Source organism: Ochlerotatus camptorhynchus, unplaced genomic scaffold (genome assembly GCF_037179485.1).
Source record: "Ochlerotatus camptorhynchus isolate MF236.1 unplaced genomic scaffold, CSIRO-AGI_Acam_v1.1 ptg001099l, whole genome shotgun sequence".
In the NCBI taxonomy this organism is placed as follows: domain Eukaryota; kingdom Metazoa; phylum Arthropoda; class Insecta; order Diptera; family Culicidae; genus Ochlerotatus; species Ochlerotatus camptorhynchus.
The window spans coordinates 2,882-30,366 of record NW_027041498.1 but is presented as its reverse complement, the minus strand read 5'-3'; the positions used below and the strand labels follow the sequence as shown (position 1 = coordinate 30,366).

The 27,485-nt window shown below is 36.6% G+C and overlaps 1 protein-coding gene across 1 annotated transcript in view; it reads right to left on the bottom strand.

The window, feature by feature from the left end:
• Window positions 1-25,622, bottom strand: part of LOC135716052 (regulating synaptic membrane exocytosis protein 1-like) — a 42,442-nt gene extending 16,820 nt beyond the window's left edge. Inside the window, exons 1-6 of the mRNA XM_065238902.1 lie at window positions 25,150-25,622; window positions 24,866-25,087; window positions 24,583-24,797; window positions 18,485-18,609; window positions 18,216-18,423; window positions 17,567-17,631 (exon numbers count right to left, since the gene is read on the bottom strand). Of these exons, the coding sequence (XP_065094974.1) occupies window positions 17,567-17,631; window positions 18,216-18,423; window positions 18,485-18,609; window positions 24,583-24,797; window positions 24,866-25,087; window positions 25,150-25,589 (1,275 nt within the window). The 5' untranslated portion in view covers window positions 25,590-25,622. The remainder of the gene's footprint in view (window positions 1-17,566; window positions 17,632-18,215; window positions 18,424-18,484; window positions 18,610-24,582; window positions 24,798-24,865; window positions 25,088-25,149) is intronic.
• Window positions 25,623-27,485: the final 1,863 nt, after the last annotated feature.

Here is a 27,485-nt window from a genome sequence, read left to right as displayed (position 1 = left end):
GCTTTTTGGGGAATTTCGCCTTCTTTTTGCTTTTACATTCTTCCGGGGAACTCTGCCGGTCAACCGAGGTATACAATTCCTGCCCAGGAATTTGATCGAAAACTGCCTGGAGCGGATAGACTAGGATTTTCGTTTCGAGCGTGCAGGATCGAATCGCGACGTGCTTGGTGAAGCCATAATGTAAACAAATGAACTTATCATGAAAACCAGTGCCTACTGTGATTCTATACACTCTCAGTGAAAACTTTGAAAAAAAAAATAATTAAAAAAATGCCTTAATGGCAGAGTTTTCAATGTGTCCGCATTTTTTCGAGTTATACCATTATATAGGAGGATCGAAAGTGAGTTTTCCAAACGAATTATATAGTGGCGCATGCATTAAACCAAATATACTACATTAACAATATAGTTCACTCTTCGATTGTACATACATCATTCAGGAGACAGAAATTTCCTGTTCAACACACCACCTAATGTAAGAAAAGGCAACCAACATGCATTTGATTACTGTCGAGGAGTGAGTGAGATGCAATTATTACATATGAAAAATTATGTACAATCAGACAAAAAAGTTGTGTACAATGCTTATGCCTGTAGATTTGTTGGCCGAAAGCCGTGTCTCCGGAAAAAAACAACAGAATGAACTATATTGTTAATACATATAGATACAATAGATTCCATATATAAGCGGAGGCAAAGTAGAATGTTGCCAAACGAACTGTCAGTTAGTCTAGCCAAACGAGCATGACGTCATCATGATGTTTTTCCCGGGGAAGTATTGTAATATTATGAGCACAAAACACTCCACCAGAAGGAAACCACTCCTCGATTCATTGTTCCAAAGATTTGTTTTGCACTTCATTTTGAACTTTTGCGCACGAAATAAAACAAAACAAAACTAAACTGGACAACGAAGAGCTCTATGATGGCATGAACATTTTTCACGGATGGCAGTAAGATCATTTATTTTTCATGGTTGCAAAAAAAACTTTTTGTGCCCCGCTTATCTATGGAATCTATAGTATCCATATTAATACAGTATATTTGATTAAACCGAAGCGCGCTAGTCAGACTAGCGATTTCTAACGTCATTAGCGACACAAAACATTAACAGAATGCCCCAATGGATGAGAAATAGAACGAAACAACGCAACAAATAGAAATCAGGGTAGGGCAGATATGGATGTAGTCTAAAGTTATAAAAACCTGAATTTATCCACCTACGGTGAGATCTGACCCTTCGTACACTCAATATGACCACCAATGATCTAATTTTTGAATCCTCATGTGATTTGATGTGTCGCATGATGGGTGTTAGTTTGAGTTAGATTCTGGGCACTTCCCCAGGGGTGTAGCCAATCTGTTCCTGGACACTTAATTTGGCAAACGTGGATTGTGACTCTTAGATAGCAAAATTGACAGGTTTTATGTTACAAACATATACTTTGCCACCTCTTCATGTAACTAACAAGTACAACATGTGATAATAACATCCTTTAAGTTCATAATCCCGAAAAGAGGAAGAGGAGACAATACGGGAGCGAACCAGCTCGTGATTGGCCGATTTGAAGTGCGTCAGATAGAGATAGATATAGATAGAGATAAAAGAGTAAGAAGCCAGTTGTCTTCTCTTCCTCTTAGCCGAAAAAAAAACTTGCAAATGCTCATTACAGCTAAAATTAACGGGCACGCACAAGCCTTTCAATACAACGAAGCCTGTTGACCAAATATTTAAAATCTTATTATTACTGCTTTAAAGTAATGAAAAAAAACAAAAACACCCTTACATTAAGTAATTACTTTAATTACTGTCAAAAATTAATATTTGAATTATTTTAAATACACCTAAGATACCTTTTTTTAAATTAATTAGTTGATCAGCGTTGATGTTCCAAAACATGTTTAGGCACCTTTTATGTAGCTCGAAATGTGGAAGCCAGCAGTTTAAAGTAGATTAACAAGCATATTTTCCGTAAAATACGCGTTAATCTATAGAGGGTCTAGTATAAGAGGGGAACGGATTCAAAACAAACTGCATTGGCAACCTATGCCTAGGTGATTTCTAGTAACACTGTCAATGCAATCAAGATAGGCGCTGTTCGATTGGCTCTGTCTTCGACAGACTGGATACTAACGATTTTAAATTGGCTCACTACTTGACTAGTCTATTGGTCCCAAGCAAATCGAAGAACGGACCCCATCCTAGTCGAAATTCTAGTACTATCCGTCTACAATGCTGATGATGGTACAGCAGACAAGCGTTGCCAGTATTCCCGATTTATCTGGATTTTCCAGATTTTTAGTCATCTTGCCAGATACACAGACAGACCACGTATATTTCCAGATTTTTTAAATATGTTCTAGATTTTCCCATATTTTTTTAAAACATGTTGCTTCAAAAATATCACTGCAACTTGCTACTTTAATTATTAAAGTCCAACGTTGGACATTATTGGAATTTTAAGGTAATTCTGAAAATAGTTCACAGTGAAGTGTAAAGTGCATTCCTTGCTAAATCAAACGAGAATTTCAAGCTTATTCTGAGTAGAGTTCCATCCATCTTTGTGGGCTTCGTGGTCATGTGACTTCACCCGTCGTTCAGGCGTATTTTTAGTGCCACAAAGTGAGGGCTCGATTCCCACTCCAGCCGGTGCAAATTTTGGCAACCTGAAAATTTCCCTACAGGTCTACTGGGTGTGGTGTGTTGTCCATTGTCTAGTGTTAAATATTCAGTTGAAGACGGTGTCAATTGTCTTGTAAACTCTGATGATATTTGCATGGAGATTTTGTGGATAAAGAAAATACAATTCGGAAGAGAAATCATAGAAAATTCTTATGATGAAACTTGAGGAGTATGTTGATACGAATCGTGAGAATAATTTCAATGGAATTCTGTCCAATGTTTCTATGGAGATTCATTTTAATAAAAATTTAAGACATTTTAACGGAATTATGCGCAATTTCTGCGAGACTTTCAAAACCATTTTGGCAAAGTACTTGAGTAATTAGGAAATACTGAAGAGGATTTCAACACAATTCTAACATTACCTACAAAGTAGTTCAAAGGGAATTATCGGATGGGTCTGAGAAGATGGAACTAAAAAAAAAGGCGAACATATACTGTGAAGAGTTCCAAGTAAATTCAGCCTAACAAAAAAATTCATGATCTGGGACCCAGGAAAATTATAAATTCCAGATTTCAGAATCATTTCGAGATCCTGAGACTTCAAAAATTAAGCTATAAGACTTTCATTTTAGTAATATAATAAAATTATTCTATGGCATAAAATTATTCGTAATGGTCATGCGAATAGTGGAGTTACCCGTAGTTTAGGTTAACTGTGTGTGGGTACCACGATGTTAAACTTTGATTCCCACTTCAGCCAGCTATATTTTACTTCAAAATAAAATGGCCTACTGGTCTACTGGGTGTTGTGTGTAGTAGGATGTTAAGAATTAAATTTTAAATCTGATCAACCTCAGTGTAATATTAGAATTATTTAGAACAAATAAAATCTTTAAATTCTGGTACTACATCAAATAGCAAGAACTACATCGATTATTAGTTTAAAAAATCCATCCCATCAAATTTGCTTAATTCTTTGCTTCTCATTCTTTTTAAATAAAGTTACAGTTCAAAAAACAATTCTAAACATATTTTCTGCACTATTTTGCCCACATTAAACTAGATTTTTGAAATTCTGCGAAATGGATATTTAAACTTTTTGGGCATATTGTGTCAATACTTTTCAGCTTTTGGATGATTTCAGTAATGCTAACAAGTTATATGCTTTATATAATTTATTTAAACATGTAATTCATCACCATTGTAGTACTTTAAATAAATTCCAGATGATTATACTGACCGATTTTTACGGGAGATTGGCGCATCACTTAGATTTCAATAGCATTATATTAAAAACTGGATTTTTTAAGCATTCCAGATTTTTCCAGATTTTATATTTTAACTGGCCCAGATTTTTCTGAAAATGACCTGGCAACGCTCACAACAACCACCCTACTGCTTTCTCTCTGAGATGACCAAGTTGGTCATGACGAGAGGAGCAACACAATAGTTGGGTAAAGAAGAATTGCATTATAACACACCATCGACTACACTGAGATTGTTATTCCATTAAATTCCATAGTAATATCGTATGATTTTTTGTGACAAGATTTCAGGTTGAATTCCATACGATCGGACTATGAAGAACTGTCAAATTGATTCATACTGCTATCGTATGATTTTCTCGTATACAACTATGAATTTGAATCCAAATTTATTATGGATATCATGGAACACTACGTTTACATTTTTACGTCATTTAGTTTTGTGGGAAATAAACGAGATTTTTTTTTATTTTCTTAGTTTATATTGACTCGTATTTGAATTAGTATTTTATAAGTAAATTGTAACATTTACTTACAATTTCTTTAAAAACGTTTTCTGGTTTAAATGGTAATCATGATGCTTTGATCTTTTGGAGTACATCAGACGAAGCAGCTGAGAATGCTGAACAAAGTTCGATGGAATCGAAAAACTCGTTCCGTTGGCGTTCGATTTTCATGCAATGGGTCTTCTCGGTCAGCTGGTGCAACGGTGCAGTTATGTACAATGTAGAACCAGAAGCATCAGAAGCTAATCTGGAAATGTAAAACTAAAGATTTTAAAACATAAATTACTGCTTTGATTCTATAATAAATTACTACTTACATATTCACGAAGTCTTGTGCTACGTCGCATAACTGGATCTGCCATCTTTGTTGTTTTTGTTGTAATTTACACTGGCCTAGTACTTTTCATATATTATTAATTTTTGACATATTTTGCGTAAAAGCAATTCATACGATGGGTTCATGAAATTCATTTTATTTCGTGCACCGTTTATTGTATAAAACTATATATGCTATAGATGGAGTATGAATTCATAAAATACCTATGAAATTGGATGGAGCTCGTATTTTTATGTGTTCATACGATGCAGCTTATGAAAATTGAAGGGACAGTTTCCTCAGTGTAGAAATGCTCTCGCAAACGTGAGGCTTTAGGTAGTGATGAAACGTCGCTAGAACTATTCCACAGCCGCAGTCAGTAATGAGAAAAAGGAGGACGCACATCTTTTGCCTGAAGACTTGAAGACATACTTTAAGTCTCCGCGTACATCGTACGGGTTAGGCAAAAGATGTGCGTCTGACTTTAAAAACTGTCGCATTAATGGCTCTTCGCTCATTTTCAACTTCTATTCAATACTCATACTGCCGTACTCTAACGGAACTATCCACCTACCCTCTTCTAAAGATCATTCTCTTGCTAATAAATTATTACACTAATGCTTCAATCTGCAACCAACTCTGAAAATCGCGTATAAAGTACACGCTATTTTGTGGCTACTCATTTTTGAGTCGAAAATCACTCAGTCCATCCAAAAGGGAAGTTACCCAAAAATGAGTTAACATGATTTTACTCAAATTTGAATAAATGAGCCTATGGAGGAAACTGGGTAACGGTTACTCAGATTATGACATTTTTCAACTGAGTAAACCCATATCGGTAGAAACGAATGAATGCCCCATGAATGCTTTATATTTAATTTGTTTCGTCAAGGAAGAATATTAAAAAAATATTGTGAAAATGATAATTCTGTATTTATTGATACCAACGAACTATTTGTTAGAGTTGTATACGTAACCAACTAGCTACTGATAGCTTTCACCATCCATTTTATTACGTAGCTGCTCCATTTTCACTGTTTCACTTCTAAAAACGCCATTTTGAACTTAGGAAAAATTGATATCAGAACCATTTACCCACAATCTGGGTAGATCCAACTTGTTGCAGTAAAACCAGTTTACTCATTTTTTGACAACTCCATACAGCATGCAAAAATGAATGCGATCCACCCAGTCGCTGAGTAGCCCACAAATAGCGTGTAACATAAAAACACTTGGAATGTAACTACACTATGTTTGTTTTGATTCGATATGAAAGTTTGACAGATAAAGTTAGGGGTTCGTTGATTTTCCTATGTTTCGAGGGGTGCATCGATTAGCTTGGGACCGAAGAGAGTACAAGAGCTGAGTCAAAAAGTTGAGCACGTTTCTTCGTGACCTTCTGGTCTTAGAGTTATCTCTGCAGTAGTGCTGAAAATCATCTATGCTCAATCAATGCATATAGCCCTGATAGTATTTTTGCACACATTGCTCTAAATTAACCCAATCATTAACCTCAAAATCAACCAATCTGGACCGAAACTGGATCCAAATTCATACCTCTGTTATCTCGTCTTGTCTTAGGTATTGAGTCTTGAAAGATTTTCTAATTGGTAATGACATTTTATAATGATCACATAGCAAATAACATTTGAGAGGAGAGGATGCATGGTTCTTTTTTCAGGTATTCAATAGCATGTTTCCGTTAACGCTCATGAAAATGCGAGCAGAAAGCAGTGAATGTATTCAAGAACAATTTTTTTACAATTAACGGATAATTGTTTATGGATTTTTTTAAATGTCCCACGTGCCCTTGTATCCTAATAAATTATATCATTTTTTTTACAAACTTCATTCTGGATGGTAAGGGAAAGGGAGTGCACATTTAACACGGTAGTAACAGTGTTGCCAAGTCAGAAATGCAATCGACAAACGCATATAGGAGCCAGTAAAGAAATATTCAAATTGACAAATAAATATTCTTTCAAATACATGCTTTTGTGAACCAAAAAAGTGTCCAAATCGTTTCCAACTTCTACTGTGTTCAATTTGTATTGATACGTTTTGCTACATTGTTTTTATCATTTAGCTTCTTTACAAGCAATCACATCACATGCTTATTTTCGAAGTAGACGGAAAAAGAGGAAACGATTTTAATTATTTACAATAAGAAAAATAAAAATTTCAGGAATTATGTTGCATTTTCTATCATGAGTAATGGATCAGTTTAGTAGTAATAATAAGACTGGAAAATTGCTCGGCTCGGGCAACATATGCTACATGCTCTTAATTTAGAAGTCCGTTAATAAAATGTATGGAACAATATGAGATCGTCATGCTATAACTTATCATACATGAATTTGAGTTGTATCGTACAGCTTGTAGGTTGAAGCAATTATTAGATTTTTATACTACATGCAGACGTTGTTTTAGAAGTTTTTTCTATATATTTTTCCCTGCATATCATATTGTCACAATTATGTTTTAGGATTGGATATAAGAAAATATGTACGTTTTTTGTTGTTGCAGTACATCGCATGTTTTGAAACTAATACAAAAATTTATGAAAAGAATACAAAAATTACTTAAAATTTCATGCATTGTTATTCCGAATATGGATTAAACATCACCGGGATCTTGAGACTAGAAACAACGTATTTTATGATTTTACTAATGCTATATAATTTATTATTTACCTTTTAATGCATCTATATGCGAATTTCTCTCAGCTGTTTCATGTATCCAAAAATCATTCTGTATATAACAGTCAGTTTTTATGCATTTTATTCGTTCGTCACTTTTTATCAGATATAAGCTTTTGTTATACTTTCATAGGTATACAATATTTCTAATGATTTCAACTTTAATGACAAATGATGTTCTATTCGCTAATTCAATAAATTTGTAGAAATTGGCACAGCAACTCAATAAAACGAAAAAAAAGTCTGAATTTTTAATCGTTCAAGCACCTGTGCAAAAGTTCATTACGTACTTTAAAAGTTCAAAAACTGGTCAGTTTGCTTTTATTCAAGTAACACCATGCGATAACTAATCAAATGATACATATTCGAAAATTATGCGTTTTTACGCTGCTTACACAGTAAAAAAATGTAATATCGATCAACGTAATTCAAGCTGATGTATGAAATAATGATGTAATAGCAAAAATCAGATACAATATTACATCAATAGATGTAATTTTGTTCGCAAAATCGATGTACATCGTACAACGTAATATTACACCACCATCGAAATGACCTCTGTGCAGCTGTTTGGATTTAATATTCAACAACTTTTTTTTTCTGTGTACATATAATTTAAAAACAAACCCATATTCTGTGAAGCAATGTTGCTTCCACTCATTTGCTATAAAAAAAATGTGTTTTCAGATTTATAAAATCATTAGATGTTATTATGATATGTTGTACTTGTAAGTTAAAAGAAGAGGTTATAAAGTATGTGTTTGACACATGAAACTTGTCAATCAGCGATTTTATGATTCGTGAGCGTTCACTAAAGAGTGAGCGCTCGCGAGCCGTAAAATCGTTGATTGCGACTATCTGAAAGCGAATTTGACTGGTTTTATGTGTCAAGCACTTGCCGTTCAATCTCTAACAAGTACAAAATATCTTTATAACATCTAATGATTCCAAAATTTCGAAAATCATTTTTTTTTATAGCAAATGAGTGGAAGCAATCCTGCATCAAAGAATATGGGTTTGTTTTTAAATTTTATGTAAGCAGCGTAAGTAAGCCTGCTTTGAAGTTTTTTTTCCGTTTCCGTTTCTACAAGGCATCCCTAATAAATTTTTTTTTTGTTATTTTGCTTAACGACGTGTTCAGGGTATCATCCCTACCATTTGTGGAATAGTTCAATTGTTTGTGGAATTGTTCAATCGTTGGTTAATACTGTTTTGCTCTTTCTCAGTTGATTCCAGTTTTGGCCTTTGAGCTTAACACTATGAATGTGTTATGAAAAGTATGAATAATTTCCATGAAATTACAATGCTTGGCAAGCGGCACCGGTGGTGTAGTGGTAAGCGTGATTACCTATCACGCCAGCAGGCCTGGGTTCTATCCCAGTCGGTGCCGCCGGGATGTTCTGAGGCATAACATCTCTTATCACGCGGGAAGTAAAGCCCCGGTTCATAAGTTAATGGGTCGATAGGTAGGGTCCAGGTGTGGGAGCTGCCTCCCTGGCGTCGGTAGCATTGGTGCCGCAGCTCGGAAAACAAGATCGACGGAAAACAAATCAAGGAAAAACAAACAATGCTTGGCAGTAGATAAGAACAGTAATTTGTTGCTACTGAATGTTTGGCTCCCGTTTGACAAGTACATTCAGTGAGTCCGCAGTACCCAGGTAAATAAAAATCACCAATATTCTCGTTTTCGTTCGAAGCGTATTTTCCATACAAAAAAAAAAGTTTTTTTGCATGGAAAATACGGTTCCAACGAAATCAAGAATATGGGTGAACGTCTCGTTTCTGAAATACATCAGATTTTTCACGTACACTGAGGCAAATAAACTTATGAATACCACAAGAACCACTAATGATTTTTCGCCATAAGACTTTATTATGGAAATCATAAGTTTGACCTATGAAACATAATTTATAATTCATAGGTTTTGACTCAAAACAGTGGAGTTCATAAGTCAGCATATCAAAATTAAAAAAAAGTAAAAGGTTCAGATTATTAAGTCCATCACATTTATCAACACACATAATCACGGCTTCCCTGTTCGGTAATATTTTTTTTACGATTTTTGAACTGTAGCGTAATGTTAATGTACGTATTGTTTCAGTTGGGATGAATGAACGTTGAGGTTGTCTGTAGTTGAGGTTATTAATTAAATTAAATTAAAACAAAAACAACTACATTTTGTTTCAGTTCGTATGAGTATGTGGCGGTTGTCACATCGTTAGACACAGTAAACGGACGATGAGACTAACTCAAAATTGAGAAGTATTTCACTCAAAATCGTAGGAATTGCATTTACTCCCTACTCGATCTCTTTTTACGATTTTGAGTGAAATTATACGGTCTTCATTAAAATTGTTCAGATGGATAAGGCCTGATAAACTAGATTGGATGGTCAACAGCTTTGTTGTGAATTTCCCCTCCAGGTGACACTAATGTGCCATTTGTTTTCAAATTAATTGCTTAACTTGACATGACTAGCTAGAAGGTTTCAGTCTACGGCAAAGTTGTTCAAGTGAATAATACACCAGGCGGTCAACCAGTCAACTAGATAGAAGGTTGATTTTTTTGGCAAAGTTATTCAGATTTACAAGACCTATTGTATGGTGGACAGTTTAGTTGAGAATTTCCTCAGCAAGTGGAGCTTGTGTACCATGTGGCTCACTTCCTTTGGCAAAGATGATCAGATGAACAATATCTATTGGATGATGCACAGTTTAGTTCAGAAATCTGTCACCAGGGATGTTAGTGTACCTTTGAAATTGAAGCTTTGAAGTTCTCTGTCGATTATTTTTTTTTTTTTTTTCCTTTGGTTTGTTTTTTCCGTCGATCTTGTTTTCCGTGCTGAGCACCAATGCTACCGACGTGCCAGGAAGGCAGCTCCCACACCTGGACCCTACCTATCGACCCATCAACTCATGAACCGGGGACCAACGGCTTTACTTCCCATCCGAAGGAAGGCGTGATCAGAGATGTTATGCCTCAGAACATCCCGGCGGCGCCGACTGGGATTGAACCCAGGCCTGCTGGGGTGAGAGGTAATCACGCTTACCACTACACCACCGGCGCCGTTATCTCTGTCGATTAGTCAACAGACAAAATCGATTAAATCTGTTAATTAATACAGCGACTAAAATAACTGATAAATGATTTAGCCAGATTTAGGCGAACCGTTAATATGGTTGATGCTTGTTTATTTCGAAGATATTTCCGAAACAACTTTGGAACTTTGCATTTGTCTTCATCTTTCATTTAATTTGCTGTTTTAAGCTGCCGTAGTTACTTGTTACATGGAGATGACACAAGTGTAACGCATTGGTATGACGTATTGATTTGTCAGTATATTTCAATCCTCTGCCAAGAAGGAGGGTTACTGAACCATTGGTGGTGTCAGCACTGTAGCCTACAGTTTTTATGCTATGTTTATATGTGCATTGACGTTACGTATGCGTTAAAAAATCTTATGTGAATAATCATTAATGAAACTTGAATTTTACATGATTAGCTTGCCTAATTTAAAAATTAAAATAATAAATACTTAATTCCTGCATTTACGCGCTTGTTGAACATTTTGCCGCACAACAAATCAAACATCTATGTGGACGGAGCATAATTTCTCAATGTTTGCATCAGCTGTCTTAGATTGACAGATAATCGAGCCAAAGAACCAACAACTTTGACTTCAAGCAAAATGTTCGTGGATGACGTTTCTGCCACCGGAGTGGTATATTTACGATATGCAACTTTCATGGCATGCATCAGCAGAAGAAAGGCGGACAACAAATTATGAAAGTTTTCAAAATGGTACCATATTGTTTGCAAATTTAAATACAGGCCTATGCCTTAACTAAACGGGGAAAGATCAGTTCTGTTGTGCGTATACAATATGTTACCAACCGGTGAACACTCGTGTTTATTTCAGTTACCATGGAGACGTAATTTGTGATTAGCCCCGGTCCCTTTCAAATTGTATCATTATTTATGAACGGCCTTATATTTGAAATGACGTTTCACATTCATCTAGTGATGTCCGATTTTCATTCGAATAATCGTTTAATCGATTAACGAACCGAAAAGTAAACTATTTATAATCGGTTGGATCATGCCGATATAAGCATTAACATCTCCACAGGATCATCACCGATCGTTTCAAACATGTGCTGCACTCTCATTGGTGGAAAAATGGCAGCACAGCGAACAAAAAATAATCGATTAGTTGTTAATCGAGTAATTAAAAAATGGGACATCTCTAATCTTGGTGTGATTGTTTTGATAAAAATGATCGCAAAATTTCATCTCTTCCGAGGGGGCAGCAAAACCATAAAATTACCTTGAATACGGGGAGTTCTCATTGGGTGAAAGGGACCGTGAAAGAAGACACTAAAATAGAAAGTTTTTCTTCCGACAGTTTCATCTTAGTATTCATCTTTGATGTTACTATGAATCAATTAAATTGACTTTCAATTTATTGAATTACAGCGTTATATGTCATAATTATGCAAAACATCAAAATGCAATATGGTGTCAGACGCACTTTGCAGTTTTTTAAAACCAGTTTGTTAAATAAAATGCATTTTAATAAGTGAATTGCCGCTCCGGTTTCTGTAAAATAAACATTCAGTTACCGAAAGTTGATTGTATTATAATTTAAAATAGGATAGAAACTAATTCTTTAGTTTTGAAAATTTAATCATTCATTAACGATATTGAACGATAGCTAACTTCAAAACTTTGAATATTGAATTGGTTTTTTGTCGATTTTGGAATTAAATTTAAAAATCAATGATTTTGTAATTATTATTGAATTTAGAAACAAAAACGTCAATAATGCGGCCTTGCTTCAGACAAAACCCTTAACTTTTTCAAAATATTTGTAGATCTATTTTTAGAATAAATTCGGAATACGGGGGCGCCAGGTGATCGTACAAAAGATCCGGAACTTCTTGTAGGGGAAACTATATACACACTTGATTTCACCCTGTTTTCTCGAAATCCAGAGCATTGTTTTTTTTCACGTAAGTTTCTACAATGTTTCGCCTAGACGGGAGGTAATGTTATGGTGACAATTGCCTCAACAATTGCGTCAGATTATGGAATATATATATATCTTTTTCAGAGACGTTGAAAGAGGCGCGCAAAGAAAATTTCTGTCAAAACAGCAGCACGGTTTTTGAGAGATCTTTTTGCAATGTCACTGGCAACCATGTTTCTTCGAGTGGCTTCAAATGACTTTTATACAGTGCCACAATGCTATTGGGGAAATTTGAACGTTCGACCGGAACTGAATAAAAATGAAGTGCGCGCCAAAATTTTGCAAAAACAAAGCGGAGACGCGAGGTGATAGTCGTTCCATGTATTATTTTACTGTTTTGCTTGCAGCGCAATCATTTTTATTACCATAAAACTAAATAAAACGTTCCTATTCGATTTTTTTTCAACACTAATCAATGCTGTATTTAATTGAATCAACAAGAAGTAAATAAATAACAGATATCAAATATTTTGTAAAAGTAATTAAACACTTTTTTCATCTTTGAGAAAATACTCCTTTCTAGTGAATTGAGCGAACAGTAATGATTATTTACTTTTACTCGTTTGGTTCAGCGTTTGACGGTTCGTTTGGTGTTTCTTGCTTCAGTCTATGCGTTTCCGGCGCCGGTGGTGTAGAGGTAAGCGTGACTGCTTTCTCACCCCAATGGGTTTGGGTTCAATCCCAGCCGAGGTCGGTGGGATTTTACTATAGCATAAAAATCTCTGGTCACGTCTTCCTTCGGAAGGGAAGTAAAGCCGTTGGTCCCGGCCCATGTGTGTTGAATGGGTGCGATATCTTACGCAGGTGTGGAAGCTGCCTTCTTGCACATTCGATTGCCGTCAATGGATGGCAATCGATGTCCGTCGGTGATTGGCACTAGATTGCGGAACAGAGACCGATGTTAAATAAAAGGAAAGAAAAAGAAGAACAGTCTATGCGTGTCTCTATTCAACGTCTCTGATATTTTTAAGTTTGTATGTTTTCAATCCCTTAGAATTATTTTTATTTTAGCCAGCATGAAAATTCTTAATATATTTCTGGATACTCAACCAAAAAGTATCAAATTTTTACAGTTAAAAGCTGGGAATAAATAGAACCAATGATAGAGTTTGTACTGTTTTTTTGTTTTAAATTCATTTTTGTTCGGTATGTGTTGAAGTTGAAACCTCAGTTAGGAGAGACTTGATCTAGTAAGGATCACTTAGTTAAACCTGTTATATGAGCGAGAAAAAAAACTTTGTTTGAGGATACCCCCTCAGAATTTTGACACATTCGATCACGGGATGTGACAAAAATTAATTTTCTAATGAATATCATAAATAGGGGATCAAGTCTCCCTTAATTCTTACAACTCACAACTACCCGGCAAATTTTGGAAGAAAAAAACGTAAGTTTAGGAATATCATGTCAGAGGCTCGAAAGAATTAAACAACATCATGATAAGTATTTGAATCCACTCTCCTTTACATCAATAGATGTCATCAAAATGGTATCAAATCTTCCGTAATTGTTTCGCTTGCTGTGGTAGAACTCTACGGTAGCCGGCGGACGGAATTTTCCTTAAGGCCCACGCACATTAGATCCGGATCGGACGCGTTGCGGCAAAGTGACAGCTAAATCTATTGTCTAACTGTCAAATTTACGTCAACGCAAAGCAAACGGATCTAATGTGCGTGGCCCTTTAGGATCCGCAATAATTTAATCTATCGGGTTATAACAAAAAAAATGAGAATAGCTTCAACTCTCTAATACCAAACCACAAATGTCCACAAAAAAGAGACAGCTTATGGACATCAATGAGTACTGCGGAGTAAATCGATTTCATTTTGCAAGCCAATGGAAAACTGCTTGAAAATATGTTCAAGTTTAAAATTGTTTTGTTCTTTCTCAGTTGATTCCCGCCAAAAGCTCTGAGCCAGGAGTGCTCGAGCCCCCATGACTATATCAGTGCTAACATTTGAAAACGGCGCAAAAGCCATTTGTAAACAAATGGTTTGTGGGCCCTTTACTCGCTACCCGAAGAACGCCCACGCAAACCAACAGCATCGTCAGGAAGGGGAAAATTTCCCCTACCCGATGTTGCTGTTGTGTCGCGTGGGTGTACTTCAAGTAGTGAGTAAAGGGCCCACAAACCATTTGTTTACAAATGGCTTTTGTGCCGTTTTCAAATGTTAGCACTGATATCAAAGTTTGTTTACATACATGTTTCGCCAAAGTATGTTTTACTGCAATTGAAAACTCAGCTAAGTCATAAAAACTATGCTGGTTTTTATACTTTCATCATTGAGCCTGTTGGTTTTAGTCTTTAAGCTTACAATTAAGAATGTGTTATGAAAAAGTATGAATCATTTTTACGAGATTGCAATGCTTGACGAGAGCTAAGAACAGTAACTGAGTTTGTTGCTTCTGAATGTTTGGCTCCCGTTTGACAGTTCTGACTGGCTCCCAAGTGACAAGCGCATTGAGTGAGTCCGCAGTACCCAGGGAAATCAATGCTCTCTCTCTCTCTCTCTCCACAAAACTATAGATTTTTTTTTTTTTTTTTACATGCTTAGTTGTGTTCAAAATGGCATCAAAACAAGAAGCACTTCGTGAGCGCATTGTACAGTTCTTCAAAACACACGAAAATCGTGGGAAAAAGTTTACGGTGGATCATTTCAAATCAGAAAATGTACCAATTTCTACTGTTTATCGTATTCTGACATCCTTGATAACAGTTCGGAAGAGGGGTATTGGAAAACCAGCCAAAATAATCAATAAAAAAGGACTTCGATCGCCACACAATACGTTCAACAACAAAGATTCGATAAGTACGCTGCGAAAAAATTCAAGTGCACGCAATCTCATAAACGTTGAAAAGGATAGGATTAGTTTGTCGAAAGAAATCAAGAGCTCCAGAATACACTGATCAACAAATTTCGAACGTGAAAACCCAATGCCGTTAGATGACGAGAAATTACTTAGGAAAATGTCTCGTTTTAGATGATAAAAGTTACTTTCCTCTCTCAACATCTCGCATTCCTGGAAATGATCGATATTATTCAGTTAATAGTTGTACAACATCTCCAAATGTAAGATTCAAGTTCAAACGCATGAGCTTTATGGACTCATATAGATTTTCAAGACATTGTTCAATACTATATTTATCCTGTAGAACTTAAAAATCATAGCTTCCTTTGAAGAGTATTGAAAATCTTATTGATAACAATCTAAGCTGTACATGTAAGGTATGTAAATATGTTATCCATAAATGCCTTTAGAATCGGTACTACGCGAAAGATTTGTATCTCAATTAGTTCTCCGTGTGCTAAAAAGCTTGAAACCCCTAATGAAAATATTAGTTATTCGATCATTCGAAAAGCCTTTGGATCCCTGATAAGAACAGTATTTTCGCTCTTTGTAGCATTGAAAATGTTGGTGTCCTATTTAAAGGGTTAAGTTGGAAATGCACGGTAGTTTCATGAATAAAATTAAAAGCAGGGTGCCTTCCATTCATTTTGCATATAAAAATGTTTTATTAAATTATATAATAATAAGATATTATAATGATATTTTGTATGTGTTAGTGACAAGAAAAGATTGTAATATTTTTGTTTGACGCATAAAACCTGCAAATTTAGCTTTGGCAGAGTCACAATGAGCGATTTTCTAATCGCCGCTTCGCGAAGAGTGAAGAGCGAAGAGTGGGTGAGATAAATGACAAAATCGCTTATTGCGACACTCGTGTACTACCCATAATCGCATATCAGTCCCATCTTTGCTTGATTTCCTATCCATATGGGACTGATATGCGATTATGGGCAGTGTAGCAAAATTGGCAGGTATTATGTGTCAAACACAAACTTCACAGTCTTTTCTTGTTGCTTACACAAACAAAATACTACTGTAATGTCTTAATATTTCATAATTTAATAAAACATTTTTTCATCCAAAATGAATGGAAGGCACCCTGATTAAAAGCTTACACTTTTCCTTGATCGAAATAATTTTCCTATCGAATTCCTATAGCCCTATTATTTGCCAATAATTGTCATGAGGATGTAAAAAGTCTTTGAATAACTCGTTGAATGACCTATTAGGGAGGGATATCCTGAACCATGCTCCTGGGTCCTGGCCTGGCCAATTACCTCTACATGATAGGTAATTGGTAAGGAATTGATGAAGACATTTACACTAGGGCCACACACAATGGATACGTTTCGTTTGCGTTTACGTGGATTTGACAGTTAACCCATGGGTTATCTGTCAAATTTACGTCATCGCAACGCAAACTTAGCCCTTGTGAGATTTGTGTGATACCAAAAAGTCGCTTTCTTGATACGCTGATAATTCGTCTAAATTCCACCGCGCACGAATAACTAACAGCTTTAAACTCCTTTTAATGGCTAATTGAATTATTTGCAGATATAAGAAAACTTCGAAATCATATTCATTATACTGAACGAAAAACCGAAATAATACTAGCCGTGCCAATTTTCTTCTGCTCTATTATCGTCAACTGCTAATAGTAAATGCTATCGTTATAGATATCAAACAACTACACTATTATTGTTATTTAAACTTTGCAAAACGCAATTCACGTCTCTATTGTGGAAAATTTGCTAAAACACTTCAACTGGACATTAATCCTGAGCAAATTATGTTGTAAATAGAATAATGCAAAATTAATGCATTTGATTTTTTCAAGTAATTAATAATGTAGTAACAAAAATAAACTATTTTGAAGCTTTTAAGTGAGCTGCCGAAATATTTACTAGCATGGGAAAATTGTTGTTGTTAATCAGCATTGAGTATTTTTTTATTCCATGATTTGCTATGATTGCTGCATTGATTAAATACAAATTTTAACTGTACGAATGAAGGACTTGAATGTCGTAAATAAATATGTTTAACAAAGAGCATTATTCTGAACGTACATGTTATTTTAAGTATAATATTAAACCAACTTCCTTTGATACTAACGATTGGTCGATTGGTATCCATCCAGACTGTTCAAATAAAATCCAATTACATTTTCCAATCCTATTTCGTGATATTTGTTTTACATTATGTAAATTAAGATGATTGGTTTATGTCTATTAAATACATATAAAGTATAATGATGATAAATGACTTGATTTATACCGGTGTTTTTGGAAGTTTTCGCCTTGTTGGTGATGAAGGAGACTTATCAGCGACTGGTTCGTTTTCTGCAACAAAGTATGTAAGTCGGGAATTAGATTTTTGAAGCAACATTAGAGATTGTTCAGTAAACTTGATTGGATTCAAATATTAATGCTGACAGATGCGTCAACGAAGTATTGTGGCTATAATCTCATAAGCAAGCAATGTCAATGTCAGATAACCGTAATGACGAGGCTGACCCAGTTAAGTTCTAAGCAATCAAAGCGTGTAAATTGGGCCGTATGAATAAAAAGAGTTTACTTTACTTTCCAATGCTTTTCTTACGGGAAAAGTAAAGTAAACGCTTTTATTCATACGACCTGTTAACAATCAGAGTACCAAAGCTGCAAACTGGGTGTCGGTGATGACACAGCACGACTGTTCCGTTGCCGAGAAGTAAGCTTGCTCACAGCATAGACGCCCAGTACAAGGGTGCAACTTGGTCTCTGAACACACCACATGAACAATTGAGAGAGGGAGTGGAGGTTAGGGTGTTTCTGTTTTCATTTTCTTTTTTTGAATGATTATCTGTGTGTGGGGTAAGAGTATAAAATCATTCAAACGTTTGTCTTCCAATGCATATTCGAATGAAGGTTAAAAAAGCACTAACCTGATGTAAAACCAAGGTTCGACATATCTGAGTTCGTCTTCATCTGATTGTTTGGGTTCCCTGATGTTCCGTCATCCAACAGGTCACACATTCTAAAATCTGTTGCATGCTCAACCAATAACTCGATAACGTCACCAGTTCTATCCATTATGGCACAAACTTCTTCGAAACTGCGATCCACCAGTGAAGTGCCGCACCATTCCAATATCTGCAAAAGCCAATGTATTACATTTTATTACTTTGACGAAATGTATGCCTTTATTTCATACCTTGTCACCTTGCTGTAAACCACCCTTCTCCGCCGGTCCTCCGGGAACAGTCCAAACAATGTAGGCAAAAAGCCTACCATCTGTACCAGTTTTTCCACCAACCACACGCATTCCGAAGCCGCGAGCTAAATTAAGTAAATAAAATAAGTACGATTTGTTTGTTTGCTTTGTACACATTTTTTAAAATTGTAAATGGTAAAAAAAATCAAATGGGATCAATTCTCAAGAATAATATTAATGCATAAGCGCTAACAAACACCATGTTCAAGATTGCGTCTTCCGGTTTCTGAAAAAATGTCAAATATCCCACAATATTGATACAGGAATCCCCCGGATGGTGCTGTCCACCCACCACTTTTTCTCGGCTGTCCTCCAACCAATTAAGTTTTACAATTTTTGTTTGTGATTAATGTCAATCATATACTAGTCATCTAAAAAAAATCAGCTCGATCGGTTGGAGGACAGTCGAAAAATAGTTGGAGGAGAACCGAGAAATTCGGGGGATTCCTGTATTTTAGAAACAGGGAAGATGTGTAAAAATCGGACAAGAACAATATCATCTAGTAGTCATGTTGTTCCTCAGATAGCCTAGTCGGTAAAGGCGCAAATGACTAGTTCCACGTCGAACGACGAATCGATTAGACTCGGCCTTCTTTGGTTTGCATGAATCGAAATAATCGTTCTAGAAACGAATGGACAGAAAATTTATCAAAGTTTTGTTTAAGACAAAGTTGTAAACCTTGAATGAGAAATGCCCACGAACCCCCGACATTCACTCAGAAAACTTCTTACTACTGTATTTGCGTAATTATGAACATTTGTGCTTATTAATCAAAATTATATACCTTAAGTCACTTGAAAAACCCATAACAAATCTTAAAAAAACGTGTAACGACTCTTTTTGCTCTTAATTTGATTTTGAGTAAAAATTCAAAAATTCAAATATCTTCTTTTTTTTACTTTATTATAGAGATTTTAAACCGAAGGCTAGTTCATCTTTTAATTCAAATGTCTTCAATTTAAAGAAAATTCCGTTTTTACCCCTTTTTTTTTTAATTTTCACACAAAATTACTGAAAACAAAATACCGAGAATTATTCTACTTTTCAAAAAACTTTACCTCAACGTCATATCGATCAGAAGTGACGTTTTGGTGCTACAATTTATTGAAAAATATCAAATACACCATTTTGAACAAAATTACAAGATCCAAAATAGCCGATTTTTTTTAATATAATGATTGCAAATTACACATAATTATGCAATGTTTCATGCAAATCGGAGTAGGTCGAGCCTTACATTTTTATTTTTTTTTTATCCCATTTGGCTTGGAGCTGGTCTTATCTTCTTTAAAATCTTAATCTTTAAAATAGTTCATAATCTTAGATTTTGATTTCTTGCAACAAGCTTCTCCCGAAATTATTATCAATGCCATCAAGAAAATTGCCAAGGAGTATGGAATTCTATATCGATTGAAAAACGCAGCTATACAAATCAATCATCTCTCCTCATCCAGACTTTTGCCCATCCATTTTATATCTGTCCAATGAAACACAAATATCGAGATCACAGCGCTTGTAGAATAAAATAATACCTTTCTGTAATTAAAGTGAGAGCATCGCGACTAAATTGCGTCGTACGGCTGACCAGGGCCCCTTTTACAATATTCATTGACGTGTTTTTGAAGAATAAACATTATGTTTTTAATAAAAAAAAACTGAATTCGTGAATTTTTTTTTATTCTACTGGCTATATGACTGAAAAAAATCTCATTTTTTATTGAACACCCGTTAATAGATTCACTTCCTCAACTTTGATGCTAGTCGCCTAAAATGGTTGTCGGTGAAGCAAAGAATTGTATATTTGACTATGGTGTACATTTTTAAAGTAGTCTGCGATCCGTCGTCTGGCTCGACGTGGTGGTGTCAAGCGTGTCTCCGGTCTGATCAAAGAGGAAACGCGAGGGGTGCTGAAGGTATTCCAAGAAAATATGATCCACGATGCCGTCACCTATACTGAACACGCCAAGCGCAAAACCGTCACGGCCATGGATATCGTCTACGCTCTGAAGCGACAGGGACGCACTCTTTACTGTTTCGGAGGTTAAAGCTTATCACCAACTTAACAAAACGGCCCTTTTGAGGGCCACCAAGTTCATTTCAGAAAAGAGTTAGAATATAATTTATAAGTATCCCCTGCTTCCAAGTTTGGTTACAAGATTACAACTCTGGAGAGCAGCGGCGCCCGTGGTGTAGTGGTAAGCGTCCCAGCAGGCCTGGGTTCAATCCCAGTCGGCGCTGCCGGGAAGTTCTGAGGCATAACATCTCTGATCACGCCTTTCTTCGGGGAAGGGAAGTAAAGCCGTTGGCAGTGCTGTAAATTTTCATATCATTCGATTGAAGATGAACCAATACAACCATTCAATCAATTCTGTGTAAACGAATTCTCACATGACCATAATTTGAAGAGCCCCTTTCTCATTCGAAGCTCATTGTCACTGTCAATTGAGTCACTCAGTATCATTTGATATGCGACAGTGGAGTATGGAAGAAATCCAGCAAAATGGTCCCGAACAGGCAAGTCGACCCGATGTCGGATCAATGTAAGGCTAATTTAAGGTCAATGTCGACCCAATGTCGTGTTGTTGTCGGGTCAATTTTGAGTTTATGTCGGGTCAATGTCGGGTCAACATCGGGTTGGGGTTTGATAGAAGTCAGGTTGGTGTCGGGTTGGCTTCGCTTTTTTGCCGGAATGTCGACCAGAGCTTCGTTTGTGTGTAGGTTACACTCAATTGAATGATATATAGCGTTTCTCAAATGAGAATGATCCATGCCTTCGTCAAATGACTAAGCAACTGATATCACCCATTCGGAGGAGGTCCCCTTTGATAGCGAAAAGCTACTTTTCTCATTTTCATCAAAAATGCTCAAATGATTTTGAGAATTTACAGCACTGGCCGTTGGTCCCTGATTCATGAGTTGATGGGTCGATAGGTAGGGTCCAGGTGTGGGTAGCATTGGTGCTCAGCACGGAAAACAAATCCAAGGAAAAAAAACGGAGAGAATTTCGTGTGGTCGTTGGGGGCGTGTGGTTCTGAATTGGCAACAAAATGTTCCGCAATTGCATCCTCCCTATTCGTACACGCCCGAAGATCGGAGGCGAATGTCACTTCGACTTGTTTCATCTAGGAAATATTCTCTGATGACTGTGTTGGGGAAGCAGCACATGCATGTACGTAATTGTTGGATTTGTTAGTTATTTCGAATTAATTCGAATTAATGCTTGACATTTACCACTTTTTCAATAGTTTCAATTTGAAAATGAACAGTCAAAAGCATTGTTATCGATGCGTAGAAATGTTTTTGATCGATTGGTGATAAAATTATTGAAATTGGTTCAGGGGCAGCTAAGTTATTAACGTTCAAAATCTATCATAATTTCATTTTTCGGTTTTCATAAAATGTACCCCCATCTTCTCGAAAGACGTAGTCCTACGTCAAAAGCATACAGAATGATGACGGCAACAGTAACCGCTATTCTCTTCGTGTGGATCACATTGCAGTGGTTATCCAAAGAGTAAGTCGATGAAGAGAATTGATCAAAGCAGATAAGACCTTTTGAAATGTTCATCGAGATTTAATATGTTAAACCTTAAAATATTTTTTTTCCTTGGTTTGTTTTCCGTCGATCTTGTTTTCCGTACTGAGCACTAATGCTAGCGACGCTTGGGAGGCAGATCCCACACCTGGATCCTACCTATCGACCCATCAACTCATGAACCGGGGACCAACGGCTTTACTTCCCTTCCGAAGGAAGGCGTGATCAGAGATGTTATGCCTCAAAACATCCCGACGACGCCGACTGGGATTGAACCCAGGCCTACTGGGGTGAGAGATAACCACGGTTACCACTACACCACCGGCGCCGCTACCTTGAAATAATTATTTGTCAAAAAATATCTAACATATTTTTGTCCTTCTTAACAGAATGCAAATCTTGATCATCATTACCTACCAGGAGAAAACAAATAAAACTACAAATATTTTCTTAAAACTCATACATTTGTTTAACTTTACTCATAACTGCTTATTAAAGGGTTTGAAAAAATATTATTTTACATTCTGATGGTTCATTGAAAATTCCGATCAAAGATTAAAACGAATTAACAATAAAAAAGAATTGATGACAAATGATTTTGAACGATTTTGGTTATGGTAAAAAATAAAAAAACAATAAATTAACATATGCAGGGGAAATGGATGTAATGTCGGCCTAAATGCCCCTAGTTTGGGCCCATACTTAAATGCAGCAATCGACAAAATTTTCAATAGCGACCAAAAATATCCATTAGTACCGTCCCAATGACGCGTTCATCTAGATAAAATTGATAAATAACAGATTTTTAGCGATGTGCCCAATCTTAGATCCATATAGGCCAACATTAGAATCATTTCCCCTATTGTGACTCTGTATCATTCGATGTTCAGTAATGCGCACGTTTTATAAAGCAACGGAGTTTTTATGTCATAAAATTAGCAATTTGTTGTTTGCAGTTACTGTTCTTATCCATCGTCAAGCATTGTAATCTCAAGTAAATTCTCCTTTCTTTGTCATAACACATTCTTAATGTTAAGCTTAAATATAAAAACCAGCAGGCTCAGTGATGAAAGTATAAAAACCAGCATAGGTTTTATGAGCTGAGTTTTCAATTGCAGTAAAACATACGTTGGCAAAACATGTATGTAAACAAACTTTGACAGAGTCATGGGGGCTCGAGTCCTTCTGGCTCAGAGCTCTTGGCGGGAATCAACTGAGAACGAGCAAAACAGTTTTAAACTTAAACTTAAACTTAAGAAAATTTTCAAGCAGTTTTCCATTAGCTTGCAAAATAAAATCGAACGACTACGCAGTAGCCGCAGTACCCAGTCTCAAAACATTCATCTGAAGATGAATGAGAAAGATTTGGAATTACGGTTATGTGAAATTATTGAAAGAAAAAAGTCTGAAGAAGGGGCTGCCAAAATCAGATCATTAATGTATTGCATATTTTACACTTATACTATTTTGCATATTTTTCACTTACCTACACTATTATATACATTTCAATTTTATTTGCCTAGATTGGCACCGCCGACTAGGGTGGCATTTAATTTTGCTGGATCTCAGTGAAAAACATGCCAACAAGATTCAGCTAACAAACCAAGACCAACAATTAAAGAGGCCTCAATTCCATTTTGTAAACAAAAATTGTAAGGCCATTTCAGTGCTAACATTTGAAAACGGCACAAAAGCCATTTGTAAACAAATGGTTTGTGGGCCCTTTACTCACTACTTGAAGTACACCCACGCGACACAACAGCAACATCGGGTAGGGGAAATTTTCCCCTTCCTGACGATGCTGTTGGTTTGCGTGGGCGTTCTTCGGGTAGTGAGTAAAGGGCCCACAAACCATTTGTTTACAAATGGCTTTTGCGCCGTTTTCAAATGTTAGCACTGATTTTCTCGCGAACCGAAACAATGGGAAAGATGAGAATTTCCCCAACCTGTTCTCGTTTAACGAGAATTTTGCTGAGATCTCAGCTAACAAACAGAAATTTGGCTGAGATCTCAGTAACCGGCGGTGCCGGTTTTTGCCGACCCATAGAATGATTTTGTGATTATCTCGAAACGGTGATTTTTCACAGATGATTTCGTGTTGGGGTCATATATGACCCCGTTGGATCGAACATGTTAGAGTAATGCTTGACTTGTTCGGGGAGGATATTTGAATTCGTGACATTCTACGAGAGATACATAAAGGAAAATGATTGATATTTTTGCTATTTAAGTTTTTAACTTTTTGCGACCAACATTGTTTATCGTAAATCTTCTTTCCTGGAAAGGCCGGTTATTTTCCTAAAGCTTTGTCTCTGTCGCCATTTCGACTAGAAGAGACATTTTTGTGTCATGATTTATTGAAAAATATTAAATATTGTTGTTTGGAAAAATAAGGCGAGAGAAAAATGACTGCACAAATTTGAAAGATTGCACAAAGTTTCATGAAAATCTGAGAAGGTCGCTGAAATCACCGCGAGAGACACGTCCATAACCAATACTTACTTCTATGTGCTTTATCAGCTGGATCTTTTTGGAGGATAACTCTTCGCTTTGAAGCACAAAGCGGCCCAGAGTCAACATCATGAATCACTATTTTGATAGCTTCGCCATCAAGAGATGTTTGTCGTCTAGGAGCTTCAAGATCTTCAAGCGCTGGGCACTGGTAAATCGGCAGATTTCCGGCATTCTGGTTGTTCCGTAAAGCAGAGATGTCGGGCCTGAAATTTAAAAAAAATGTATTTTATATGCAGAAACCATTTCGTCGGATAGCATAGTTTTTACTAACAACTGCGATCCTCGCCGCTTATTTCTCCGCTCTTCGTCTACAATAAGTGCTGATTGTATTATGTGATCTGGGCTAGGCATTTCTTCGTGCTCTAAACTATTATCATTAACTGGCATCTTGAACGATGGTCTCCGAGAGCCTGGAGCCTCAGGTTCTTTCAATGCTGCAGCTTGCAAAGCACTCGCAAGCACTCCTGGAGCATAAACATCGTATGCTGATTTTCTGCAAACAATACAAACCGGATTAATATGATAGAAATGTGTTTACTTTTGAGTATGTAATACCTTCGAGGCATGGGAGCGGGTAGTCCTAGACTAGGTTCTACTATTTTCGATTCATTGTTAGATTTCATTTCATCATCATAGCTACGCTGTCTCGTCATTCGCATAGAGGGCCGCCTTGATGCTATTCGGGAAGTTGCTGTCTCTAGCTCCATGCGACGCGGAGGGCTGGACGATCTGCTAGGCGCTGCACTATGGCCTTTTTTCCACTCTGTATCAGCTGCTTTGAGTTTTTCTAGTTCTTTAAGGGAAGCAGGTGACACGTCTGAATGTCTTCTCAGCTCGGGACTTCTGGGAGGAACCAATGCTGTACTATTGTCCACTCCTAAGCACAGAGTCGATCCTAGCTTGACATCAGAGTGACGTCGTTGCAGGGTCTCCAATACTGGAATCTCAAGTACAGAATCAGTTGATTCTTGTGGAATGAATACTCTCGATGCCATTTTCCTACGACAAACACTGCAGCGCCATGTTTCCTGGAAGATTTGATGGAAATCATACGAATAAATTATTGTTTTGAAACCAATTATTGAAGTTTCTATACAGGAAAATTTTTTCCAAATTATATAGGTATAGTTTATAATATTATCTTTTTTTTAGCCGCGCCAGTGGCGTAGTGGTAAGCGGAATTACTTCTCACCCCAGCAGGCCTGGGTTCAATCCCAGTCGGCGCCGCCGGGATGTTCTGAGGTAAAACATCTCTGATCACGCCTTTGAGGGAAGTAAAGCCTTTGGTCCCCGGTTCATGAGTTGATGGGCTTTACTTCCCGTGATCAGAGATGTTATGCCTCAGAACATCCCGGCGGCGCCGACTGGGATTGAACCCAGGACTGCTGGGTGAGAGGTAATCACGCTTACTACTACGTGGCATGAAGATGGGTAATTATGGTGTTTTGTATCATTCTCCCAGTGCTAGTGACCAACCTTTTTGTTGAAGTTATATAGAACTGGCTCGAGACATTGGGCCGTATGAATAAAAAAAGTTTACTTTACTTTCCCGTGCTTTTCTTACGGGAAAAGTAAAGCAAACACTTTTATTCATACGACCTATTCCTTGATTCTAGTAAATTAAATATATCGGCTGGTGTTTTTAATACCCATTGGCGTGATAATTATAATTCGAATCATTTGAAGCGTTTACCTATTTTTTCAATTTAAAACAAACGGTAGATGAATATTAGGATGAGTCATCATGATCATTTTTTCAGAACAATGTTTTTTTGGTTCCATTTGGGGTATCAAACAACTGTACAAAATTTGGGGATGATCGGTTGTAACCAGGCTTTCCGCATTGCGTTTGAAATTTGTATTAAAATTAGTATGCGAAAATATACTTTTTTGCATCGTTATTACTAGGAACCACAATATTACACAAACCACGCATCTAAATACGTAAAGTATAGCCCAGGAAGTGCCTAACAATTTTGCTGAAGGATGTGTGGTGCTAGAATGCCCCTAAAAAAAGTTCTATCCCCTGAAGCAAATATTGTTGTTGAACTAGGTCTCGGATGAATCTCTTGATAAGTCAGAAATTAGCTTCACCCCTCATTCAGCCATATCGTTGGCAACCATCAAGGAAGCAACTCCATTCGTTTGCCGGTTTTTGCATGAAGCCGGTCGAAATTACGAAAAGGAATCAACACTGTTAGAACCCAACTGAAACCAACCAGTGGAAACTAACGATTTTAAATTGGCTCACTACTTGACTAGCCAATTGGTCCCAAGCAAATCGAAGAACGTGCCCCATTCTAGTCGAAATTCTAGTACTACACTATGTTTGTTTTGATTCGCTATTAAAATTTAACAGATAAAATTAGGGGTTCGTGGATTTTCCTATGTTTCGAGGGGTGCATCGATTAAGATGGTACCAGAGCTGAGCCAAAAAGTTGAGCTCGTTTCTTCGGGACCTTCTGGTCTTAGAGTTACCTCTATACCCCGCCCTCTCACTCATATCAATAGAAGTGAAGTTTCAAACTGAAATAACTTATCTTATCAATTTGGTATGTTCAAATGAATTATTCAAAAACATTTGCTCAATCTCTTAAGCGAAGTTAGAGAGCGGGGTGGGGGCTTACTATATACAGTTTTTAAAACGAAAATTGTTGTAGTGTAAATATTTAATATCCACTTGTCCGTTCATTTGTTAGACAGGAGATATTGTTTGAATTATTAGTCCAACTGTTATATTATTTCTATTTTTATCTGTCAAACTTTCATAGCGAATCAAAACAAATATAGTGGAATTTATACTAGAATGGGGTACGTTAGCGCGCCGGTGGTGTAGTGGTAAGCGTGATTACCTCTCACCCCAGCAGGCCTGGGTTCAATCCCAGTCGGCG